The sequence below is a fragment of the Colias eurytheme genome, chromosome 1 (assembly GCF_061535395.1).
Source record: "Colias eurytheme isolate Ceu_HAF_F1 chromosome 1, ilColEury1 Martin Lab GWU primary, whole genome shotgun sequence".
NCBI lineage: Eukaryota > Metazoa > Arthropoda > Insecta > Lepidoptera > Pieridae > Colias > Colias eurytheme.
The window spans coordinates 15,901,362-15,927,970 of NC_142980.1; the positions used below are offsets into that span (position 1 = coordinate 15,901,362).

Sequence of the window (26,609 nt, forward strand, 5' to 3'; positions counted from 1 at the left end):
GCAGAGCGCACCGAAATTGAGTCGGCTTTGTCGGCCAGGTAAAATAGCACAATACCATCAGTCCGTCCGATTTCGCCTCACGTCCTCAGCTGCATTGGTTCGAAGACCAATAAACCTGTCAGCCCGGGAGGCGGTAACGCCGCGCCGCACCGATTACAAACTCATTTACAGATTCCTTCAAACTATTTCTCGTTTGCGTTCTTTAACTTCTTATTGACTGCGCTCTGCGGCGATCACTTTCAGAGAGTATACTATAATTATTGTAATTTATTGATCTTATATGTACTGATATTTTTTTTGTATCATAGCAATATATACATATTGCTATGATACAAAAAAAATATCAGTTATAAAAAAAATTAATTATAACTTATCTTACTATTTTATTTTGCAGTTAAACTAGACTATATCAAAGCATGGTAAGGCTTTAGGAATTTTTAGGAAAATCGATCGAAAATTGCAGTACAAAAGAGCCGCCCCCCCCCCGCCGCCGCCGCTCCCGGCTCCACAGCACTCTAGTGACTCTAACCAGCACAATATGCTTCGAGGTCGCTCAAATGCGATTATTTCGGGGTATCGTCCGTGTCCGTCGTGCGGCGCGCCGTTCATGTTTGAAAGTTATTTTTTTCAATAGTTGAGATATTTTAAGAATTTGGGAGCTTATTAAATTCAGGCAGTTTAAAGCAGATACAAGGCACAATAACCTTTACTGAACCGTATCACCGGATTACATTTTTGGTCGAAAAGAGCCGAGAACAATGTTTGATTGCGTTATTGATGCCTACATAATAATTGATCCGCATTGTTTTTGTATTTTAGTTATGAATATTATGAAAAATGAGTTTAACTGTATTCTGATATTAAAAAATAAATCCTACCCATAGTTTGCCTGGTAGAAATCGCTTAGTAGCGATAAGGCCGCCTTTTTAGCTTTATAACATATTGTCTGTTTCTTTTTTTACGTGTATTTACTTGGTGCTGAATAAAGTGTATAAATATTTATTATTATTTATTTTTTGTTTATTTTCTTTTATTTCTCCCTTTTCAGGGGTTTGTTTGCTAGGGGCGCGGGCTACTTAGCCAAGAGACCCTAGGTAACTTACGGTTCGATTTTAATATCGGTTACAGTAGTTTCGCTGTCACTAAGAAATTTTCGCACAATACGGCAGGTATTTAACTTCAAGAGGAGAGTGAACAGGTACATTCTAGGGAACCGCGCTCCATCTTAGGCCACATCTCAGCTTACCATCAGGCGAGATCGTTCCTCGTGGCCAAGCGCTTCCTATTGCAGCGTAAAAAAAATAGCTGCCTTTTGCATTGTAATGTATGTATTTTTTGGTAGATCTAGAAGTTTCAGGCTATGGTGTAAATTAGTTGGGATAGCTCCAGTACATGACAAAACTATTGGAATATACAATATACATTATTCCAATAGTTTTGTCATGTACAACAGTCCTGGTTCCATATTCGGAGGATTTCTTCTTTTAGTTCGGTGTATTTGTGAAGCTTTTCGCTAATTGATTTTTGTATGTTGTGTGTGTTGGGTAGTGGGTACGGTCAACGGTGACGTCAATGAGATAAGCAGTTTTTGTGATTTTATTTACGAGGGTTATATCTGGTGATCTGCGGTGATCCTGAAACCTGAACAATCAACGACATTAGTGCTTAAAAAAAAAGTTAAGAGTAATCAGCCCTGAAAGGTGGTTCTATTCCGCGAATTAATACATCATAAAAGATTTATGAAACCTAATTTGGGTTGGTTTGAATTAATTAAGAATTATTTGTGTAAGAAACTCGATATTTTTTGCGCTTAGCTGGGGCCGCGGGTGCCGCTCGCCACTCGCTGCTCTGACGGCGGGCGCGCGGGCGGACATAAGGCGGGCGGCACCCGCTTCACCCCGCGTGAGCGGATTATGTTTTTGTTTGGAAGTTTCAATGCCCAAACTATTTTGGTATAATTAATATTTATCTATGGAAAGTAGGCTGCTCGGAATATGTATAACAATTTACGACCTATAATATTGTATAGAGTAAAATATGTTTACATTACGCGAGCTTTTATTTAATATTGTTGCCGACTCTAAACTAGTTATTGTTTCAATACCTATACACAAACTTCGTGAGGAAAAATAAAACACAGTAAAAGAGCGGAACAGCATAATTGTAGCTACGTTGTGTTATCAAATAACACATACACAAGCGCTTAGCAAAATATTGCATCACCATTCGCCACTCAGCTGATTGAACGGGTTATTTTTTTGTTTGCAGCGAATACGTCCACATTATTTCGATATCACGAATCGCTTCGCTTCAACGTGGAGCAGGATAATCATCAATAAGTGGCAGTTTTAAAAGTTCAATATTTAACCCATAATCGGTAGAAAATTGCTACTATAAGGTTCTTTGTGTAATTAATTACAAATGGCAGGGGTTCGCCCGATAATAGCAGATAGTTCGTGGTAGTAAGCGCATCAGATATGCAGCCGATGAGCGGGCGGCTCGCGGCGTTACTGCTTTTGACGACATTCATGAATTATTAAGGGGGGGGGATACCGACTTTTAGTACTGTTTTTTTACGTTTGTAAAATCACTTATTACATTAAAGAAATAGAAGTCTTTAAGAGAAACTTCAAAATCATGAAAGATTTGCTAAGTTGTAAGTAGGTAGTTGGGACTTTCTCTTGCGGCGGCGGATGGTAACCGCTCATTTGGCATTGTGCGGAGCGTAGTTCGGTGTCAAGAGCTGATCGGATTGCGGCGGCGTCGCGCGTGGCCGGTGTCGGCTTGCGGAATGCATGCTAGTGTCGACTGTCGATACCTCCGCGATACTTGCTACTTGCGAGTCTTAGTCTTAGCTGCACAGGCTCAACTTTATCAAACTACTTTTTGATATTATACATACTTAATTTATTATCGACCTTGAGCCTCGAGGTGAACTTTCTTGTTGAAATTATACTTTAAGAAATGTTATGAATAATGATAATACTGAATGTACCTACGTCCTACACCACAGTATTACAATACCATGACGCAAATAATTAAAGTTACATTCGCTTCGGGGGTTCTCCGGGATATTATAAATAAGTAATAACTATATAATATATATATATGTATCTACTTAACTAATCTTACTTATTGGCAATAATTTATCTATGTAATTACTAATTATATTTACCTAAATGTAAGGCTAAATGAATTAAAATACATTTATTTTACCACAGTATAAAAAAAGAAACGCTTCGGTAATCTAAAACAACATTGGGCATCGGCTTTTGCGTGGCAATATGTATTCTTGTCGGACTTCTTAATTAAAACATAAGTCAATGAGTGGCAGCTCAACGTGTCTCTACATCAATTTCAGTGCAGAATAGCTGTGGGTTCAGATGCGACCAAGAGTGACGAGACTACAAATGTTTCATTTGAGAGATCTACAATATTAAAGCTTTAGCTGCGGAAAAAAGTGAAAGGCTGCAATGAATGTGTGTCACACGCACGGCACCCCGCCCCGGCTACCAGCGCAGGCGCCGCGGCCGCATGCGAGTGCGACCTCAAGGTTCGAGCGACACGTACTGATCATAATTATCATCGCAGTCGCGTCGTATCGCGGAGCCTTATCTGAGACACTGCTCACCTACATCTCGTATCGCTCAAATATTTTAATTTGTTTAAAAAATTATCAAGGTTCGAGATAGGAAAGATTTGCTAAATAATTGTTTGTGATAAGATTGTAGGCGCGCCATCTTCGCCCGAGATAGTTGTCTGTTGTTATTTGTGTTTTGGAATTATCTCCGCACCGCACGTTATCTTTGCACTTACGACATATTTTATGTGAACTGTTTCGTAAAAAGTTCTTAGTGCTATACCTACCTATTATATTCGAATGTCCTTACTAAAATCTATTGTAAAATAATATAACAAGCATCGACGGTACGGCCACGTGTACGGGTATAATTTTATGTTTACAAATCGGCCGCGGCTCATTAGTGATAATGAATAAAATTCCGCGCTATTTTCACAATTACGAGTTGCGGGGCGCGGGGCGGGAGGGTGGAGGGCGCGGCGGTGTGGGGGCGCGGGGCGCGGGTATGCTGACAATTACCAGCGACAATAAACCGACATCAATTATTGTTACGTGACGTATACAGGGTGTAATCGTTAAGTGTGCACAAGCGATTATTCCGTAACTATTGCAGATATCAAAAAACTTTAAACTGATATCGAAAGTACTTAACCTAATGAGTAAAATGGCCATAATAAATTTTTAAAAATAAAACGAGAAATAACCAAAAATGTTACATTAAACGCTCCCATACAATTTATTTCCCATACATTTTGTATTCATAGTAGATTTTCGAAGTGACGTCCTTATTGTGCAATACAATGAGGAGGTCTATTTACAGTTTCTAAATGAACTTCCCTCCAAATTTGCGAAGTAATTAAAGCAGAAAACCAAAAAAACAAAAAAAAGCTAAAATCTTTCATATTAAATGTATAGGTTGATCCAAAAGTAATGATAATTGGGTATTTCCTGTGCACATAAAAATATAAAATAAATGTTTTATGCTTGCTCATGTAATCACTAAGTTATCACAAAAAAATTATATCTACAGGCCACGTTTCCAAGTATTAACATTAATTTTAATGTGAACAGTGCGAGCCAGAATGTTTCCAGACGAAAAGAAGAAACAACGATTCGACATTTAGAGGGTGAATTTCTAAATTTTTAATCAGATCAGGATAATTTTTTGTCACGATTTGTGACCATGGGCGTTACCTGGGTTCACCATGTTTATGCTGAAACCAAGAAACAATCAATGGCCTGGATGCGAGCTTCCAAAGTGACGGTGAAGATTTTCAAAGTGAAAATTAGTGGGATAGATTAAAGCCGTAGTTTTTTGGGACGCTGAAGAAATGTGGAATATTTTAAGAAGGTAGCCACTACTACACAGGGCTCTTACTACACAGACCTAATCAAAAGATTGCGGGTAGGTTAGTAAGAAAAAGAGACATGGCAAACTTCAGTCTTGAATGTTGGTTCACCAAGACAACGCACCAGATCACAAAGCGTCAGTTGCGATGGCTGCCAATCAATAATCGGCATTGAAAATGCTTGAACACCCACCCTGTTTGTAAGATCTAGCTCCTAGTTAATTCTATCTCTTACCTCGGCACAAGAAACACCGTTGATACAAGAAATTTTAAGACGACAGCGAAGTGATGGCCGATTTTGAGGGGTTTTTGTAGATGAAGTCAAAGTTTTTTTTTTTTTCTAAGTTAAGGAAAAAAAATATCGAAGTATATTATCTAGTTAGAAGACTATCTAGAGAAATACATAATTATTTTAACTGTAATGACCTTGTTTAATATTGATTTTCATTACTTTTGGATCAACCCATGTACATGGGATATTCATATCTCATACTAAATGTATGGGAGGGTTTAAAGTTAATTTTTTAGATATTTCTCGTATTATTTTCAAAAATTTATTATGGCCATTTTACTCATTAGGTTAAGTACTTTCGATATCAGTTTAAAGTTTTTTGATATCTGTAATAGTTACGGAATAATCGCCTGTGCACACTTAACGATTACACCCTGTATACGTGATTGTACTAGTCTAGTGACAAGTCGTGCGAGCCACGCGCACATTGGGCGCAGACGGTAGAGATGAGTTTGTTTACATATTCTGTTCTTTGCTCACGAGTCACGGCTCATTGTACAATACAAGAGTAGCGACCCGCTCCTCATCTATGCGTGTGCGCATGCAATTATTCCGTCACTATTGCAGATATAAAAAAAAAACTTTAAACTGATATCGAAAGTAATGAGTAAAATGACAATAATAACTTTCATAAAAATATAACGAGAAATATCTAAAAATTTAACTTTAAACACTCCCATACATTTAGTATGAGATATGAATAACCCATACTAAATGTATGGGAGAAGTCTTTAGAGAAGGCCTTTGTCGAAACACAAACTGTGTAATTATTGAAACCCATTGATAGAAAAGATGAAGATAGTAAGAGATTCTAAAGTTGTAGGTAACTATTGTAAAAATATTTAACAGTAATAAAAGGCTTATTTTATTTTATTTATTTATTTTATGAATATCCCATGTAGGTACCTACATTAATGAATATGAAAAATTTTACAGGAAAGTTCATTTAGAAACAATAAATAGAGCTCCTCTGCTCCTCATTGTGTAATACATACATACGTCACTTTGAAAATCAGGTACTTTCGATATCAATTAAAAAAAAAGAAAATCTGCTATAGTTACAGAATAATCTGTGCTAACTGCTAACGATTACAACCGGTATATATGTCATCTAGCTAAAAAAAATAAAATAATAATTGCTGATTTTCGGCGGTATGGCGACCATTTGGAATCGTCCGAAAAGTATAGCATGGCGATTTTCGTACATGGCTGCAGGACGATGATTACCTGTGCACAAAGTACCTGGTACAAATGGTTGAATTGTTTTTTTTTTTAAATTAACGCATTCACATCGGTATGGCGGGCTGTACGTCACACCGGAAAAGTATAGCAGGACACTACCGCCTACTTCTTTTTTATGGGCTATCGGTAAATCCTAAAATTTTTGTGTTATGAATCGTTTGACTTATGTAATTTATCCGACGAGTTCGACTAACACCCACGCGACTAGTCCGCGGGCCGATACCAGCGTTCTGACTTCTGACCATCATTTTTCATTGCGTACTAAGACGCCTGTAGAAACGCCATCCTGGTTCCTGTTACAAACGACCCGAAATTTTGTGTCAGTAATTCAGTATCTCCCGGCCTATAGTATACATCTAATTTTACAGAGCTGTTACGTTTGATGTATTACGCGGGTCATAAAAGGCTTTACAGAAATTAAGACTAGTTCTATCTAGGGAACACTCGTTCTAACTGCAGAAAACGTGTTTTAAGTGAAACAGGTAAAGACAATAAACTAGGTACCTACATAAAGTTTATGACAATTCATAAATTCAGTAAAACAAAACAATCGACATTGAACGGAGTAGTCGATTGTTTGGTACTTGAGTGAATAACTAGAGATTGATGTCCGACCTCCGATGACGCAGCTCGACGCCGCGGCCGCGGCCGTTCCACCACTGCTTATTAAAATTTTTCCTCTTAGGTACGCCTGTTTTTCTTTACTGTGGCTAAGGCTTAGTAATATTTGCTGGGTCTTTGCCGAGAACGACATTAAAATAATAATATAGTAGGTACTAAAGGTACAACTTACAATGAAATTTAATAAAATTTTCAAATATTTTATAAAAATATAAATACCTCGCGCTCGATTCATTTAATGGCTTAAAAATACTTTTATAGTACCGCACCGTGATACCTGATTGACATGAACGTAGCTCTAGCTGCATATGCATAACAATAAACAGCATAAAATACAATTATTTATCGGACACCTTTAAAATTGGTTTCAAATCCATAAATGTAATCAATTAACATTCGATAAGAGTGGCGAGAGAGGGTCCGTTGACGGTAGCAGTCCTGTCAACGGTGCGCAGTGTGCTTGATGCATGGTGGCGCGGCGGTGCGCTATGGTGCGTGTGGCGCTTAAGCTTGCGGCTGCGCGGCGGCCGCGGCGGGTCTCGCACTATAAATATGACAGGCCATGTCCGCTGAGGGATGATGCACAAGTATAAATACCCGGGAGCATCGCGCACACATGCGTACGATGCGTGCGCCCTGCTCTCTGTCGCGGGACATGCTCTTGCACGCGATACGGATGGCGTAGGTTCGATACGAGCCCCGACCGGTTGACAGTGGACACGATTGTGTTCCGAATTAATTATTTTTGACGTGACAACGTCTTATAATTCGATAGCCGGCTGCACGCACGAAAAAACACGACTCATGCGGCGTTACCTCGCTCTGAGGCGTTCCATGTAAGGCTTGAAGTGCAAGCGAGAGCGCGGAACGACATTGTCACGTTCAACTATCGTCAGTAAACCGACTTTACAGACAACCAATTTTTTGAATACGTTTTATATGTATATATATTAAGTAGCAATAGTAGCATAATAATAATCTCATCGGTCTTGTGGTTAAATCGATTTCAAAGCCGCAAATAGCGGTTTTAACAATTTTGCAACGTGACATTAAATCAGGGTCGTCGCGGATGCCAGAAAAAATTCTTGGCTATGAGTTTTTTTGAGTGTTGAAATATAAATAATATTAGTTATGTAGATGAGTATACTTTGAAAATAGTATTAATTATTGATAGTATTAACTGTAATATTATCTACTGATAGAGCGATGATAGCGTTAAGTTACTAAACAAATTCAATAAGTAGATAGCTATAATAGGTATATAATATATATACTTAACGGTACATTTAGCATATGTTTAGCATAATAACAGTACCAGTACCAGTATAGTGTACTGTAACACAATAGTGTTACAGTACAAATTAATATTATGTAAAACATTGATAGCTTAAAACCTCATTGTTTTCGTCATAAATTGTGGCAACTATTGAATCCGATACAAAATTGTCCACACGGATAAATTGTTTCAAGAACATTTAATTATAATAATATTATCTATTGAGAAGTAAAAATATAATATCAGCAGAGACGTCAATTGAACGAATATCTACAAACGACTCCGAATGACGTGAAGGCCATCGGCATTTTGTTCATTGATAAATAATTATTTTAAGCCAACCGCAATTATTACTTGGGTAGGTACTTATTTTAAATTCCATTATTCTGTGATAGACCGTACCTATGACAAAAATAAATACCTATTTTTTAATTTGATAATTGTAAATAGGGACCGCCCTACATCTTATACAGTAATTAAAACCAGCTTATAATAAAAGCATTAGGGTGTACCTATCTATACCTTTTAAATTTTAATCAATAATATGTATGCCTATTATTTCAGATAGTAATAATTTATGTCTCGAATCATTTAAAAAATATTTTGCATCGCACCGAATCTAAACATTCCAAGCGTCTGCGACCTGCGTAACTTTTGTTTGAGTGTTTACGCTCAGTCCGAGCAGCGGCCGATTATGCGAAATTATGTCACAGTGTCAGTCTGTAGTAAACAATGGGGCGAGTGGCGCCATCTGTAGTCAGCTACGAGCGAGCTGCGAGCGGCCTTCGGGCGAGCTCGTCACGTGCGGTCCCGTGTTCTGCCTTACCGACCCCGCGCCGGCCCGCCAATGGCGCAGCGGCCTGCATTACCGACTTTCCGGCGCGCGCCAATCGTGGAGCACTATACTTCGCTCGTCGCGCGCACATGTGACCGAACTTAATTTTCTTCTTACCTTATAAATTAAATATCTACTTAAACTTCCTGGATCTCACTCTAATAGTATTGTTTTGTGTAACTGTTTTTATGTCAGCGGACATTCGTGTAATCGGTGTTAGAAGACGATGAGTCGGAACGGTGAGTGCGTATGGAAATATGCAGCTAAAAAAAATTGAAGTCCAACTTTAGCAACATGACTCTCCAACGCCATCTAAGTCGATTAAGGGAACTAGAAAGAAGAACAGCGATACGGTTTGTGAGATTGTAGTCGTAGTTCCATGTAGAGCTTGTAGATGGCGCTATGCTAAATTACCATCATGTTTATTGTCGTTTTATCATACAGTTCATGTATTGGTTTAGTTGTTAAGCGTTGGTAATGTTAAGTGATAATAATCAGTGAGAAATTTTAATACTTACACATAACAATTTAATAAATTGCTTAGATATGCATTGTTTACTATATGCAGTAGGAAATATATAAATTAATAATATACATACATCCATACTTATCCATACTAATATTATAAATGCGAAAGTAACTCTGTCTGTCTGTCTGTCTGTCTCATCACGCCTAAACCACTGAACCAATTTTCATGAAATTTGGTATGGAGATATTTTGATACCCGAGAAAGGACATAGGCTACTTTTAATCCCGGTAAAATGACGTAATCCCGGAAATCCCACGGGAACGGGAACTATGCGGGTTTTTCTTTGACTGCGCGGGTGAAGCCGCGGGCGGAAACCTAGTAATAATAATAATATTATAAATGCGAAAGTAACTCTGTCTGTCTGTCTGTTACTCAATCACGCCTAAACTTCTGAACCAATTTTCATGAAATTTGGTATGGAGATATTTTGATACCCGAGAAAGGACATAGGCTACTTTTTATTCCGGGAAAATGACGCAACCCCGGAAGTCCCACAGGAACGGGAACTATTCGGGTTTTTCTTTGACTGCGCGGGCGAAGCCGCGGGCGGAAACCTAGTATAATATAATATTTTTATCAATAACACGTTTCTCTTTTGTACACATATTGTACACTAGATTTACGCCCGCGGCTTCGCCCGCGTTTTCAAAGGATAACCCGCATAGTTCCCGTTCCCGTGGGATTTCCGGGATAAAACCTATCCTATCTTATCCAAGTTACACTCTATATGTGTGCTAAATTTCATTGTAATCGGTTCAGTAGTTTTTACGTGAAAGAGTAACAAACATCCATACAAACTTTCGCCTTTATAATAGCAATTAATTAGGGTCAATGTACCACTAGCTGACCAAGCGCCAATACATGACCGAAATTCAAATATACGCGCCAATTAAGAAAATACGGCAGCCCCAGATGATAGTTTATTGTTTTTTCTATAAAGCAACATCATCTATAAAATAAAAACAAACCTTGCTGCCATTGGTCAGAAATATTGACATTTTTTCAACACGAAGATGTAATTAAGTAGGTGCCCCGTAAGTAATCACATTTTTTACTAAGAGTTTTTTATCGGGAGTTGATTGGGAAATCTTAATTTATCTTGAATGCAATCGATTACTCTTTATATGTCTTGTTATAGGCATAATGTTGAACCATTCTGTTATAGACTTTCGGCTTCATTTTTGGCATGAACAGTTTTTCATGATTTTTAGCGGCCTGGTTATCTTTTGGAGCAACGAAAACAATTTTTCGCCTATTGTTGACCAGTATGGTCAGCTCTTGGTTCTTTATATTTTGCTAAGAAAGACTTGCTTTGGTTTGTGCTTATACCTACCTAATTTAACAAACCATATAAGCCGTAGTTAAGTCATAGCTTTATGTTGCATATTTCCAAAAGCTGACCACCGTAAGATTTTTATACCGAACTTAGTTGGTCAGGTTTCGGGGCCGAGAATATTATTAACCTTGAGTTGTCCACTTGATTTCCGTGACCAAGTGGTTTGATTTCATCAACCTATCTTTATTTATTAAATAATATACCTATCTATTTATTTATTAAACAAAACTAATGTTCGAAGAAGGACATTTTGTCCATTTTGAAAATGGTCAACTTTTAGAGTAATGATGGTCAGATATTGGTGATCAGTGGTCAAGTAATGGTGTTTTTAGCAGAAATAACTTTCAGAGTAGTTTTCATAAAACCTTTGAAGGTTATCAAATTGATATTAAGAACAATAGTTACAGTGAGTATTCAATTATCTGTGTCCCAAAAATAACATTGAACGTAAAACAAATAACCCGTTTTTTATATATAGCTAAAGATAAAACCGCTTAAATGGTCAACTAGTGGTACATCCACCCTACTTAATATTTTTTACTTAATTATAATAATATTATACTTACATAACATGTTTCTTAGTATATTTCTATATAATACTTTATTATTTTATATTCAATTGCGGAAACATCAATGTAATCCAAAAAAAAAACATATTAATAAGTTCAGTAATATTGTGAATTTAATTTTGCTTGTACTATTTTATCTCTAGCTCAATTGTAACAGACTATTTTGATGTACTAGCGTAAATAAATATATAAAATACTGAAGAACAATAGGTTTCTAATAAGAGGTTGTTTGTCAACAGATTTCCTGAGCCACGGGGCGAGTTTCAACAAAAAATACGGTTAGTACGAGCCTCCCGCCTCGCCTCCACTCGGCCGCTAACTCCTGCCAACTCTACGACTTTACTTGTCTCTCGTCTCTCTGCCTGCCGGCTGCTCGAACTACGATACGCTATACTTTACAATTTATTTTATTTTTCGCTCAATATTTCATTTCTTTAGTTTCTTTGCTACAAATGTAAATATGTCTTACCAGCTAACACATTATGTAGGTAATAAATAATTTTTCTTTAATGCGTTTTAAATGGCGTATCATAATTTGAGAATCCTTGCAAACTGTGCCGTAAATATTTTGTGTCTGTTTAGTAATAAGTAAATATCCTGTTTTTTATTTAACTCGACCCTTCTTCTATACAATACGTCATAATGGTTATCAAATGCAATTGGCGAAGTTACAAATATAATAATTTATGTATGGTTGTTATATTTTAAAACGTTATATGTAGATATAATATAGCTATGTACATAATATTAATTAATCGATAGAATCCAAACATAGATACTAGTGTATACGTAGTATATTATTATTAGTCTGTGATACTAGTATTGCGGCTGCGTGATGTCGTTACGCCAAAGGATATAGAAGACAATATTATGTATAAAAGAAACAAAAACAACAACCAATGATAATTAATTGAGCACTTTATATTTAATTCTTTTTTAATTTATGCTTCATACGATAACAGTTTATTTCAAATGGCATAGAAAATATGGCTAATAGCCCAGTCATATTAGGGGTTTCACCTCGGAATGAAAGATAATAAGCTGGAAATTGGTAAAAACCTTTGTTTTGGTACCCTAAATATTGTCTCAAAAGTCACAAATGTTATCGTGTCCGCGTCTTAAGATATTGAAGGTCAAAGGTCACAAAAAACGATTTTTCGCGAATATCTCGGTTCCTATTGCTTAAATGATATTTTCACCTATTATAAAAGTTGTAGAGTATAAAATTCTCTACAACTTTTGTCTAAACTTTTTTTTTATACGATCAACCGTTTTTGAAGTAGAGCGCGAAGAGTGCGCAGCGTACAGTCATATATGAGCTAATGCAGGGTCAAGCGTGAGTTACGGTTATCAGTACGTTGTATAAAGTCAATTATTGACAAAAAATTATAATTATTAAGCAATTATTCAATTATAGTATATTATTAATTCTGGATTATCTATTTTAGTTATATTTTAAAATAAAACGACATTATATATGTTTCCTTTAAAACGTGTAAATTTTTAAATACTTATATAACTGGAAATACTTGTCCCTACCCTATGATCATTTCTATTTATAGCCGATTTAAAAAAAGAAAAAAAAGTGTTACTAGAGCATTGGAGAAAATTACCAATTTGGATAAACTGGTGGAAGTACATATTTCAACAAGAAAACTGCCCCGTACAAACTTTATTTTAAAATGGAGTGCGCATCTTTTTGGCATTATATAATGCTCCAGAATCTGAGGACAACCTTGATTATTTCCGCTACACGCAATTCATCAAATTAACAAAACTAAATAAACCTGTACAATTGTCAACACTTCCACCAACAAGTGTAGCAGCCCGTCAACATATCAATCTCATAATATTATAAATGCGAAAGTAACGTCTGTCTGTCTGTTACTCAATCACGCCTAAACTACTGAACCAATTTACATGAAATTTGGTATGGAGATATTTTGATACCCGAGAAAGGACATAGGCTACTTTTTATTGCGAAATATGTACCACGGGCGAAGCCGGGGCGGCCCGCTAGTGAAAAATAAAGATATATCTAAAATATATTTCCTTACTGTCTTTTTATCTTAAAATATAACTAAAATAGATAATCCAGAATTAATAATATACTATAGTTGAATAATTAAGTATAATAATTAAGAATAAGTACAGAAATAATGGGCATTGCTTAATAATTATAATTTTTTTAATTATAACCGTAACTCACGCTTGACCCTGCATTAACTCATATATGACTGTACGCTGCGCACTCTTCGCGCTCTACCGCAAAAACGGTTGATCGTATAAAAAAAAAGTTTAGACAAAAGTTGTAGAGAATTTTATACTCTCCAACTTTCATAATAGGTGAAAATATCATTTAAGCAATAGGAACCGAGATATTCGCGAAAAATCATTTTTTGTGACCTTTGACCTTCAATATCTTAAGACGCGGACACGATAGCATTTGTGACTTTTGAGACAATATTTAGGGTAACAAAACAAAGGTTTTTACCAATTTCCAGCTTATTATCTTTCATTCCGAGGTTGACCCCTTTTTTTACCTAATTTCACTGGGCTATAAGTCAATGCTACGAGACACAAACCGGAGGAGCTACGATGTAGAGCAGTACGCGGTCGTATCGGGCGCGTGTGCTCCAACTTCCATAGGCTTCAGGCCGCGCTAATGTATTTACGTGAGCGCGTACCGCTAATGCTGCGATATTACTTCAAGTTCAATAACGACATCTCCCAATCACACTAACTCAAATCAATAACGGCCTTATGTTATATAAACGTGTACTTATGCTAACCGTAGCTTTTAAAACTACGGAAGAAACGTTATACAAACCATAAACCGAACCGTCGCCCGCTTACTAAAGTCGATAAATAGCGTCAATACTCTGGCATATTATTGTTTCAAATAATAATGTTCAAGGCAATGCAAAGTTAAAAGTTAAAAAAAATCTTTAAACACTATATTAATTGTACCTATTATAAAATTTCGTTCCAATCCATACTTAATATTATAAACGCGAAAGTAACTCTGTCTCTCTGTCTGTTACTCAATCACGCCTAAACTACTGAACCAATTTTCATGAAATTTGGTATGGAGATATTTTGATACCCGAGAAAGGACATAGGATCCTTTTTATTCCGGGAAAATGACGCAACCCCGGAAATCCCACAGGAACGGGAACTATTCGGGTTTTTCTTTGACTGCGCGGGCGGAAACCTAGTTACATGATAAAGATTAAAAAACAGCGGACATAGACTACCTAGGTACCAATATTTTTTCTTCTCTCAATGATAAATAAACAATTAATTGGATAAAATACAAAAATAGTGTTTATATTCCATTTTTTTATAACCATGAGAAGGTTTTATAAACTTAATTTAATTTTTAATAATTAACAGCTTTTTAGATTGTGACTAATTTAAAAGGAATGGATCAAAATAAAGATCAGAAATCTATTTGGAAGTTATATAATATTGATATTGTGATCAAAGCAATATAATAAATATTCCTTTTTAAAATTCATTTCTCCATAAACTTTCGGTGTCTATTTTTTCTCATTTAATGTAGGGAAGCGATTTTATTACTTTTGCAAGGTTCATGAATCATGAGTGAGCTGTAATATGGTTGACAGCGAAGAAAAGACGCTAAACCTTATTAAAGCATTGTAATCTGTTTAATTGGCAATTGCAGGCAATTTATTGCTTAATCTCTACTGAATCTAGCTTGCTCTTCAAGCGCAGAGTGAACGGGTACGGTATCAGGCGAGATTGTGGTTAAGTGTTTCCCTATCTACAATAGAAAAAAGCTTTGTGCTCCATCTATACTTAATGTAACTGTCCCAAGCTTCTGTATGTGATAAAGTTCAAGACAGATATTTATTGCAATTGCGATACTAACGTAACAACACAACAGTAACGTGCGAGTGGAGCAATCCTCATAAATTGGTCCAGCTCGCCTCGGGGAGCCGAACTAAGGTGTTCGCTTCCCATCAGGCAACCCACTACCCGCTCAGTTGCACGTTGTTACGTAAGTAAAGAACAGAGTCGAAATACAACAAAAGTTGTGCGTATTTCATATTTCTGTCCTCATTAAATCAGTTCAAGTTTATATAAGACTCTAAAAATGCCTTCCATAAGCCTGCCCGTAAACGTGATGTATTTTTCTTTGTTTTCCATTATAACAATGTGGACAATTTTATCCTCATAACAGGCTAATTTTAAGATCATATCGGAATGAAAGAGGAAAAACAAAATTAAATCAGTAGCTGGATCGCGCAATATCGCTCTCTGTTTCCGGGGGAAAAGGCGCAGATAAATTGCGAAATATTTTGGAGTTTGAACTGGTTATGTGGCGCAGCTTACCCCCCGACGAACTCGCTGGCAAAAGCAATTACAAATTTCTATGACGCATCGTCATAACCCGGTCGATTTCACGTGAACGTTACAGATGTACCTACGTAACCTGCATCCTCGGAAGAATTAAATTAATAGTTCTACCTTTTCTGTAAAATATTTTATTTGTTACTTTCATGCAATATGTTACATTGTATTGAAATTGTCATTAAAATGAAACCATGATGTGTCCGCAAATTATTCCGTTATTTGCAAGCGAGACATTCGTATGCGCGCGATATAACGGTAGGTTCGAAAGTGAAAACTGGATGATCTTTGATTAAAGCGCGCAGGGTCGGGTGATGCATATGTATGGCGCTGGGACGGGGCCGCCATAGCGATGCCGCCGCGTCGGCCGCAGTCGGGGCACTCGCATAGTTGTGCCCTAATGCTACGACAAACCAAATCAAACAAACACACCCTCACATTTATAATTTTAGGTATATTACAATTACTCATACAATCACACAAGTACCTATAAGCATTGTCTCGTTTACATTTAATCGAGTAGGTCTTGTAAATGATTATATGAAGAAATTATGATCATGAAACTAGTACCTACTGATCATATAAAATCCATTTTGCACTAGATCAATAAGAAAATTGTGTAATTGTAACAAAACTGCAGTGAAGCTTATGTCTTAGTTTTATTTTCATTCCATACGTGATTGATCACTGATGAGTTCGTGTGCCGGCCCTCTCGGTGGCTCCCGCACCACCACTGGGCTGTTTACTGGGTTTCCTCATTCGAAGCGCTATCTGTGTGATTTACAACGTGATCCTCACTAGAAAACTAGTGACTACATCCTACACATTGTGGACCACACTAGTCGATGTCGACCTCACCCTGTTTATTACCGAACGCTAATTAATTAGATTATCCAAACATTATCCGCTTCTTAAAAACTAACATTTAACTTGTGTGAATAAAATCGTAAACTATGAATCTAAAATACGAAAGGCAAATGCGATGGACGAGGGCTCTTTTGAACTGAACCGCAAAGGGCGACGCGTCGTAGCAGTGCTACGAAGCTCTATCATTTTATAAGGGCTTTGAATAATGTTTACAGTCAGTTTCACAACTTCTGGATTATGTTCTGTTGAGGTCGCCTGTCCGTTACGAGTAATGTGTGAAAGTATGTGTCAACATTAGGAAATAGGCTAACTTATGAAGGGCCAGTTTTACCACTTGCTCATAGTAACTTTTAAATAAAATAAATAATGTATCTGACGTATACTAGGTATCCATATTTACATGATCTTCAATATAAAAGGATATCGTATTACTTACTTCAATTTACTGATTTATTTCAAATACCTAATTATTTAAGAACAGATTAACAGATTCTAATGATTATTGTTAAAAGATTGTTTTGTACCACCAGCAATGTAGTACACACTAGCCAGAGTCGGAAATAAAACACACAAAAACGCTCTGACCGTATATTTGCGGAGGATGCGGAACTACAGTACCATTTTGCTTATATCTAATTACAAAAGAATAACATAAGCGCGATTTAAAAACACGGCTTCTACAACTAGCGTCATCTATTATCGAATGATGGAACTAAACAATACTAAAACTTATACTATTAAACCAACGGTTTAGACATACCGCCCGCCAAGGACGAATAGTCCTTCACAATACAAAAAAAAATACAACTTTGCAAAAAGATACAGCAATACATGAAGCAAATACATTTCTTTAAACTAATACTTATTCTTTACTTACGTCTAACATAATACATATATATTTTCTTTTTTACATTTATGTTTCTCTAACGGGCAACACACATAGTTTCGAAGTCGGTCTTTGTATGTGAGAACCCCTATATCTCAACGTGACAACACGTGTCACCTTATCCTTACCCGGATGTAATTCAACCACCAATCCGTACATCCATTTCGCAGGAGGCAAATTGTCCTCCTTCACTAAGACCACGTCTCCTACCTTGATGTCGGGGACCTTGCCTTTCCATTTGTACCTTTGAAAAAATTGGGTTAGACACTCTTGGGACCAACGCTTCCAAAAATGCTGCACCATCCTTTGGGTTAACTGCCAACGACGCAAATTGGAAATTTTCTCGTATTCAAAATTATTATCCGGAGCCACGATCAATGGCTCCCCTATTAAAAAATGACCCGGTGTTAACGGGTTGGGATCACCTGAGTCGGAGCTAGCTACGGACAAAGGTCGCGAATTGAGACACGCCTCAATTTGCACCAAGACAGTCGCCAGCTCTTCAAAAGTAAGAGTAGAATCGCCGATTACGCGACGCAGATGATGTTTAGTGCTCTTTATGCCTGCTTCCCACACTCCACCGAAATTTGGAGCATGAGGAGGAATAAAGCGCCACTCTGTACCATTGTTAGCCAATGATGATGCAATGTCAACAGGCAGTTGGGATTTCTCATTTGCAAACAAATTCCGCAACTCCTTAGAAGCACCTACAAAATTGGTGCCGTTGTCACTCCACAACTGAATACAACGGCCTCGTCTAGCAACAAAACGTTTGAAAGCTGCCAAAAAACCTTCTGAAGTAAGATCGGAAACTGCTTCTATATGAACGGCTCTTGTGGCCATGCAAACAAAGAGACAAATATATCCTTTATAGGATTTATGGCCACGACCCTTCGAAACGCGAATATTAATGGGACCAGCGTAATCAACACCGGAGTATAAAAAGGGTTTTCGAGGTGTGACTCGGCAGGCAGGCAGCTGGCCCATCAATTGAGTTCGAAACTTCGCCGCGTTTCTTACGCATGAAACGCATTTGTGTATATTAAATCGTACTAGATTTTTCAATTTGGTGATCCAATACGTCGTACGTATGTAGTTAATGGTCAACTGGGGACCTCCGTGCATGGTTTTGGCGTGGGCATCGGCTATAATCAACTTCGCCAAGCAGGAGTCACCGTTTACAATTATCGGATGCTTGCTGCCATCCTTCAGGCAAGAATTTTCCATTCTTCCTCCGACCCTCATAATTCCTAATTCATCTATTAATGGATTTAAATTGTCAATTTTACTCTTTTTAATGATGTTTTTATGTTTCAGATTCTTCATTTCTTCAGGGTACCAAGTAAGCTGATGCTGACGGATACAACACATGGTGGCATCTCGGAGCTCTTCAGCTGAAAGGTAAGGTAGAAATTTCGGACGAGTTTCAACGGGATCCTTCAATTTCAGGAATCTTCTGCAGTATGCGACTACTCTCACCAGCTTCGTAAAAGATGAAAATTTTAAAAATATATCTATATCTTCACAGTTCTCCTTAGTTGTAGCATGTACTTTAATCTTTCTTTCTTCCAGGTCAGTTTTAGTGCATATGGAAAGCGGTTTACCATACGGAATATCAATCTTACTTAACCAATCCGGACCATACTTCCACAAATTATTCTCAACTAGCTCAGAAGGTAGTATTCCACGAGACGCGCAGTCAGCGGGATTTTCTTTGGACTGTATATACGACCACTTACAAGGTTCTAAATGATTTAGAATTTCAGAAGTCCGGTTGGCTATGAATGTTTTCCACCGACTGGGATGGTCACTAAGCCACGCTAGGACGATGGTGGAATCCGTCCAAGCATGCAACTGTGAAATTGGTATGTTCAAAACTTCAGCTACTTCAACTAACAATTTAGTTACCAACACCGCACCGCAGAGTTCCAGTCGAGGTATGGAGATTTGCTTGATCGGGGCAACTTTAGTTTTTGCAGCTACCAGGTGAGTTTTAATTTGTTTATCTTCAGAAACGCAACGAATACCACAGCAGCATAGGCGGCATGTGAAGCGTCACTAAACCCATGTAACTCCACAACTGTATCTTTGCTTCGTGTTTGCACCCATCGCGGTATTTGGAAATTTGTTAGCTGAAATAATTCCTCCCGGTAAGTTATCCATTCACTAATAAGTTCAGACGGTAATCTATCATCCCATCCAAATCCAGTCATCCATAATTTTTGTATGAATATTTTTGCAGTGATGATGCATGGAGCGATCCAACCAAGCGGATCGTACAGTCGACAAATTTCGGCTATAATTTCTCTTTTGGTTGCAGGAAGCGACGCTGATAAAAACTGAACTCTATAACTAAAGTCATCGGTGCGGCGGTTCCAAAAGAGACCTACTACTTTAGTCACGTCATCCTCCTTAAGTTCCCTGTCCTGTTCTATATTTCCTTCAAAACCTTCCATCACCTCCATGCTATTACTACTCCATTTCTGTAGCCTAAAACCTCCTTTACTTAACAATTCAGTTATTTCTTCATATAATCGTAATGCTTCTTTTTCAGAATCACACCCGGTTAACAGATCATCCATGTAAAAGTCCGTTTTTAGTCTTGCAGCAGCTAGTGGATAGCTCCCACCCTCATCGACTGCAAGCTGTTGGAGAGCTTTGACCGCTAAATAAGGTGCACTGGAAGTGCCAAAGGTAACGGTAAGTAGACGATAATCTTGGATTTCGTTGTTGTCATCTCTCCACACGATTCGGTGATAATCTGTATGCTCCCTTTTCAGCTTTACTTGCCTATACATCTTTATGATGTCGGCTATTAGGCATATCGGGTGGAGACGCCATCTCATGATTATATGACGTAATTCTGGTTGTAGTCTTGGGCCAACCATCAGGGCATCATTTAACGACATACCATTAGCACTTCTATCTGACGCATTGAATACTACTCGCGTCTTAGTAGTGCTTTTGTCTGGTCTGACTACTGCATGATGCGGTAACCATACCGAACGTCTCCGCGTCTCTTCCGAGTCTTCCTGTACTTTTTCCATATGACCCAGCAATAAATATTCCTTCAACACTTGCGAATAATTATTCTTGAGTTCGGTGTTCTTAAATCTTTTCTCTAAACTCTTTAGCCTTTGCACCGCTACACTTCGTGTATCTCCAAATTCATGCTTTACTTCGGGGCGGAAAGGTAAGTTAACAATATATCTTCCCTCCTTGTCTCTCTTAGTTGTCCTCTCAAAAATCTCTTCACACGCCTTTTCTTCGATTGTCATTATTTTATTGCTTACCAAACATGGCTCTGCTTCTATTTCCCAGAACCTTTTTAGTAGTTCATCTTCATTGCATCCAGCGTGCATGCTGACGATCACTCTCGGTTGTTGGTGCGTTCCAGAATCTAACATTTCTGATTGAATGTGCCCAGATAATATCCACCCTAATTGCGTTTTCTGTGCTAACGGACATCCAGGGGGACCCTTTATCATGCCGTCCTCCAGTACCTGGGCATACACCTCCGCACCAAGCAGCAAATCAATTTTGTTTGGGACTTCATATTTTGGATCAGCCAATTGCAAGTGTGAAAGCTCTGGCCACAACCGCAGATTGACTCTCCTTGATGGAAGAAACGATGTAAGCTTACCGAGAACGTGCGCTTGAACGACCATGGTAAACTTGGGATTATATATTGATCTGATTTTTACTTCAACCATAGATCTTGACGCTAAAGAATCTTCCTGACCTCCTACTCCAGAAATACGAACCTTATTTGGAATTTTCTTTAGCCCAAGAGCTTGAACCGTGGATTCTGTGATGAGAGAAACCATTGAGCCTTGATCCAATAAGCATCGCAAATTAAAGTTAGCCTTACCTGTATTCGACTCCGCTTCCACAACTGCAGTAGCCAAAAGAACTTGACTACGGACATTCGAAAAACACGTAACAACATCGCGTTCAGATGTGGTTGCTGAAGAAACAACCACATTCTTTTGATGGGACTCAACATTTTTAGATTCTTCGGGGTGAAGCAATGAATTATGTTTACGCTTACAAACCTTACATCTGGTGGATTGGCGACATGAAAATACGGAGTGGTTGCTACCAAAACAATTAAAACATAAGCGACTATTTTGTACAAATTTATGTCTCACATCATAGTCCGACTTCGCAAACTCCTTACAATTATATAATTTATGAGTTGCCCCTTTGCAATACGGACACTTCGCCACATAAGACTGACCAGATTCAACACTATCCGTCAAAGTATTGTTCACATAAAGTACTTTGGGACTAGAACGAGGGTTTTTTACGTTTACTGACTTAGTGTCTAAAAACTCTAATGACCTAAACTTATGCTCCAAAAATTCTCTAAATAGAGTCAAGGTTGGTAGGTCTTCGCAATCATTTGCCTTGGACTCCCACTGCTTCCTGGACTCAGGGTCCAATTTGTGACTCATTATATAAATAACGATTGTGTCCCAGCTAGTAATATCAATTCCTAGGTTTTTTAGAGCACTTAAGCATTCGTTCATACTATCTAATAATTCTCTTATCGCCGATGACGATTCATGATGCAATACTTTTAGACTCATCAAACGTTTTAGGATATTGTTTGACAAATACTTTTTGTTGTCATAACGGTTGACTAGCTGAGCCCAGGAAGCCGTGTAGTTTTTATCGGTTATTGCTGTATGTCTTAGGAGCTGTTCCGGTTCTCCTAATAAATGACCCTTTAAATAATGTAATTTTTGTACATCATCTAATTTATGGTTATTGTGTATTAATGATACAAAAAGATCTCTAAAGGTAGGCCATTCTGTGTATTTTCCTGAAAATTTAGGTAAAGAAATTTCTGGTAATTTTATGACACATTTTTCTTGATACTCGCTGGAATCACTTGACTTTACCCCGGACCGACTATTACCCTTTAATTCAATCAAAGCATCTTTCAATTCAGTTTTGTAATCTACATATAGTACTTCGGTCTCATCATATACACAATTTTTAATATAGCTAGAAGAGTCTAACTCCCTCTTAGATATCTCGCTAATAATTTGGCGATGAATATCGCAAAATGATTGCCACTGATTTTCTAAAGATTCCAAACGAGTTTCAACATACGAAACAGTAATTCTTTCCTTAGGGGATTTTTTAAAATTGACTCTACCTTTAGAGATAAGCTCTTTACTATTTTCTTGAATTCTATTAAATGCTTCCATTATAATATTTTAGAGACTTCCGAACAACAATAAGATAAATAGACTTTATATTCTCAAACTTATTTGAAATAAATAAATTTAACTTAATATTAAAATTGCATAAAACAAAAACTAACTCACATGTACAAACTGTCTCCTCAACTCTAAAATATTATAAGTGGTAAATTCTTTTACAAAATTTTACAAGTGTCTATTCAATACAACGAACAAAAAACTAAGTCAATGTAAACATTGAAAATATTCTAAGTCTATGTAAACAATGAAAATTTTTCTAAGTGTTTTAAAGTTACTTTAATTTAATTTGGGCATGGATTCCCCGTCACTTCACTTTATCTTCTTGGACTTAAGGTCCAATTTTGTATAATTGAACTTCAAAGTACTCACGTTTCACTTCACTGGTAGTCCTTCTCCCTCGCACCTGTACTCCGGAGTCGGTTGACGTCACGGATGTTCTCCCTCTCGCTCGCTCCACTGGCCGCTGACGTCCCGGATGTTCTCCCTCTCGCTCGCTCCGCTCGCCGCTGACGTCACGGTTCTTCTCCCTCTCGCTCGCTCCGCAGGCCGCTGACGTCACGGTTCTTCTCCCTCTCGCTCGCTCCGCTGGCCGCTGACGTCACGGTTGTCGCCCTCTCGCTCACTCCGCTCGCCGCTGACGTCACGGTTCTTCTCCCTCTCGCTCGCTCCGCTGGCCGCTGACGTCACGGTTGTCGCCCTCTCGCTCACTCCGCAGGCCGCTGACGTCACGGTTCTTCTCCCTCTCGCTCGCTCCGCTGGCCGATGACGTCCCGGTTGCTTCTCTCTCGCTCCCTCCGATGGCTGCTGGCGTCCCGGCTGCTCTCCCTCTCGCTCCCTCCAATGGCCGCTGACGTCACCACCTGGTCTCCAATATTCGGCTCGCAGGACCAAATGTTTTGTACCACCAGCAATGTAGTACACACTAGCCAGAGTCGGAAATAAAACACACAAAAACGCTCTGACCGTATATTTGCGGAGGATGCGGAACTACAGTACCATTTTGCTTATATCTAATTACAAAAGAATAACATAAGCGCGATTTAAAAACACGGCTTCTACAACTAGCGTCATCTATTATCGAATGATGGAACTAAACAATACTAAAACTTATACTATTAAACCAACGGTTTAGACAAAGATATTCTAGCTAAATTGAGCCGGGCGTGCTGCTATAGTCTATACTAATATTATAAAGAGGAAAGGTTTGTAATTATGTAAGTATGTATGGTTTTGACGCATAAACTACTGGACCGATTTAAAAAATTCTTTCACCATTAGAAAGCTGCATCTTCACTGAGCAACGAATTTTTAAAAGTGTCAATCTACGGAAAATAGTAGGTATACTCTTTAATACAATGAGCAGGCGTAGTGCGGGACGGGGTGAAGGTGATTTTCAAATGAATAAAAATTAAACCTATAGTCCGACCTCTAGTAGACTTTTCACTGTCACGATATCGTTATCTATGCGGGTGAAACCGCAGGGCATTGCTAGTTAGTAATAAAACTACGCTCGCTGAATAAATATATTATATGGATAAGAAATCGTAATCGAATGACTCGGTCAATACCTAATTAAATATTACTCCCACAAGCATTAAATTGCATCGTCAATGCGCACTGGTACATCATTCTTTAATAATTAATTGAATCAATTATGTGATCTCTTATTCGAAGTCGGACATAGAACATTAAACACTTAGAACAATATATTGAAAATTACATTTCATGGGGGAGGGACGGCTGATCAGAGAGAAAGTGAGGCTATGATGTGCGCGCAGGTCAGCGCGGGCGTCGGGCAACGACACATTCGCCCGCACCGGCCGGCCGCAGCGCGCGCGCGTCTGGTGACTTTGACTTTGACACAGCTGCAGGTGCGACCGTGAATGCGTGGTCATAACGAATGGGCGCTCCTCCACCGCGCGGCCTTGGGCCGGAGCGTTGACGGCGTCGCGTCGCCTCTAACCGGTATATTGTGTGCTATATTATGCTTAGACCCTGATCTCTTTGCTCCTTCCGACTTGCTGCGAATACGATTATTTACATTAGCGGCAGGCGGCAGCACGACACGTGATCGGGATGATATTGTGGATTTCAAAAAATCCCGATTTAGCGGTGTCGGCCTGATATTGGAAATTTGAATAATGAGATACTGATAATAATATTATCCGTTCTCTGAATTTCCTAATACAGTATACTGACTATGGCAAGACTAGTGAGCGAACAGCTTTTTAATTTTTTCTATTTCTACGATAAGTGAACGGGAATGCCGATTCTAAAAAATTTTTACAATTCTAAGAAATAAGAAACAAAAATGTCTGGAACTTAAGTACCTACGCACAACTGCATACTTAAAAAGTAAATTTTATGCCTCATATCTTCGTGTATAAAATTATAATCTCTCGGTGATTTGTACCGACATGATTCATTCGGTGTCGACTGTTGGATAAGGAGCCCTGCTCGATCGTCCGCGTCGTGGGACCGGCGGCCTTATTAGCTAAAAATCAGCAGATAACGACCACCGCGCAACAGCAGCGCGACAGGTTCGCGACTGTTCGCAAAACGTCAAATAAATTCGTATTATGTAAGCTGTTGCGTCGCTGTCGCACAACATCTGCTTTCTTCGACCGATGCACTTGATTTTGTATGGAAAGCAGCGCCACTCACAATCAAGTGGCAACTGTTGGTACTACGTATGTTTATAAACAAGCACAGACACTCGTAGTTCTCCCTCTAACATTTATTAATTAATAAACATGTTCGTGCCATTGTTTATAAAACCGTAAATTAAGATATTATTGATGTATGCGACGACAAATTTAATACCTCCTTATTGGTACAATGCTACAATTATGTTCGAAAACTTGTCGAAAATTTTAACCTAAAACATTTTGCACACTTACCGCAATATATTTTAATTATATTTATAAATATTTGATGATCTTAGTTAACAATCAATAAAAAACACTATATTTGTGAGTAATTTCGCGTTTTTATACACTTTAGTGATGATAACACAAGCAGCAACTAGTCAACAACAAGCATTAGACCTGTCGCATATTTAACAGATGAATTGCTAAGTTGTTGCTGTCGTGTTGCTGTCACAAGTCATAGATAATACCGTTTGCAAAGCAACTTTTGACTTTACATTAGCGACAACTGCATTTTTAGTTTTTCAGTTGCTCGACAGAGGCAGCACTGTTGACGGCAGATTATCTGCTTGTTGTCTGCTTTTACGTAATAAGAAATAGACGATTGACAACAGCTATTGTGCAATTTTGGGTTGTTGCTTATCGTCTGCAAGATCCGTAATAAGGCAGCGGGACGCTAGGGTCGGCAGACGAGTGCCGCAGGAGGCGCGAGGCGCGCGGGCGCGGGGCCGCACGTGGCGGGCGCCGTGCACGTTGCGGGCGAGCGTGCCGCGCGCCGCACGCTCGCCGCCACGTGCCCTGCTCGCATCTCCGCAATCCCGCCTCGTACCGCTCCGGGATCGGTCGCGTCGTCGTCCACCGTCACGATTGAGCTCGCCACGGAAGCGCGCCCGAGATGCTGGCCGTCGCGCCGCCTCGACCGGCACGGCTACATCGACATGGGCATCGACTCCATGGGCCCGCCGCCC

At 38.5% G+C, this 26,609-nt stretch overlaps 2 protein-coding genes across 5 annotated transcripts in view; one reads left to right on the top strand and one right to left on the bottom strand.

Moving 5' to 3' along the window:
* The window catches only part of Pdp1 (PAR bZIP family member Pdp1), a 136,842-nt gene that overhangs the window by 74,958 nt on the left and 35,275 nt on the right, over nucleotides 1–26,609 (top strand). For 3 of the 4 annotated variants that reach the window (XM_090106318.1, XM_090106326.1, XM_090106379.1), the window contains exon 2: nucleotides 11,869–11,907. In XM_090106318.1, coding sequence (XP_089962444.1) covers nucleotides 11,869–11,907 — 39 coding nt within the window. Of the gene's footprint in view, nucleotides 1–9,406; nucleotides 9,435–11,868; nucleotides 11,908–26,609 lie in introns of those variants that run through there. The other variant, XM_090106370.1, reaches the window with a different exon arrangement.
* On the bottom strand, nucleotides 17,787–24,130 carry LOC149911423 (uncharacterized). The gene is made up of 2 exons (XM_090106656.1): nucleotides 19,787–24,130; nucleotides 17,787–19,613 (listed from the first exon to the last, which is right to left on the bottom strand). The coding sequence occupies exons 1-2, from the start codon at nucleotides 22,976–22,978 to the stop codon at nucleotides 17,787–17,789; spliced, it is 5,019 nt and encodes a 1,672-aa protein (XP_089962782.1). The 5' UTR covers nucleotides 22,979–24,130.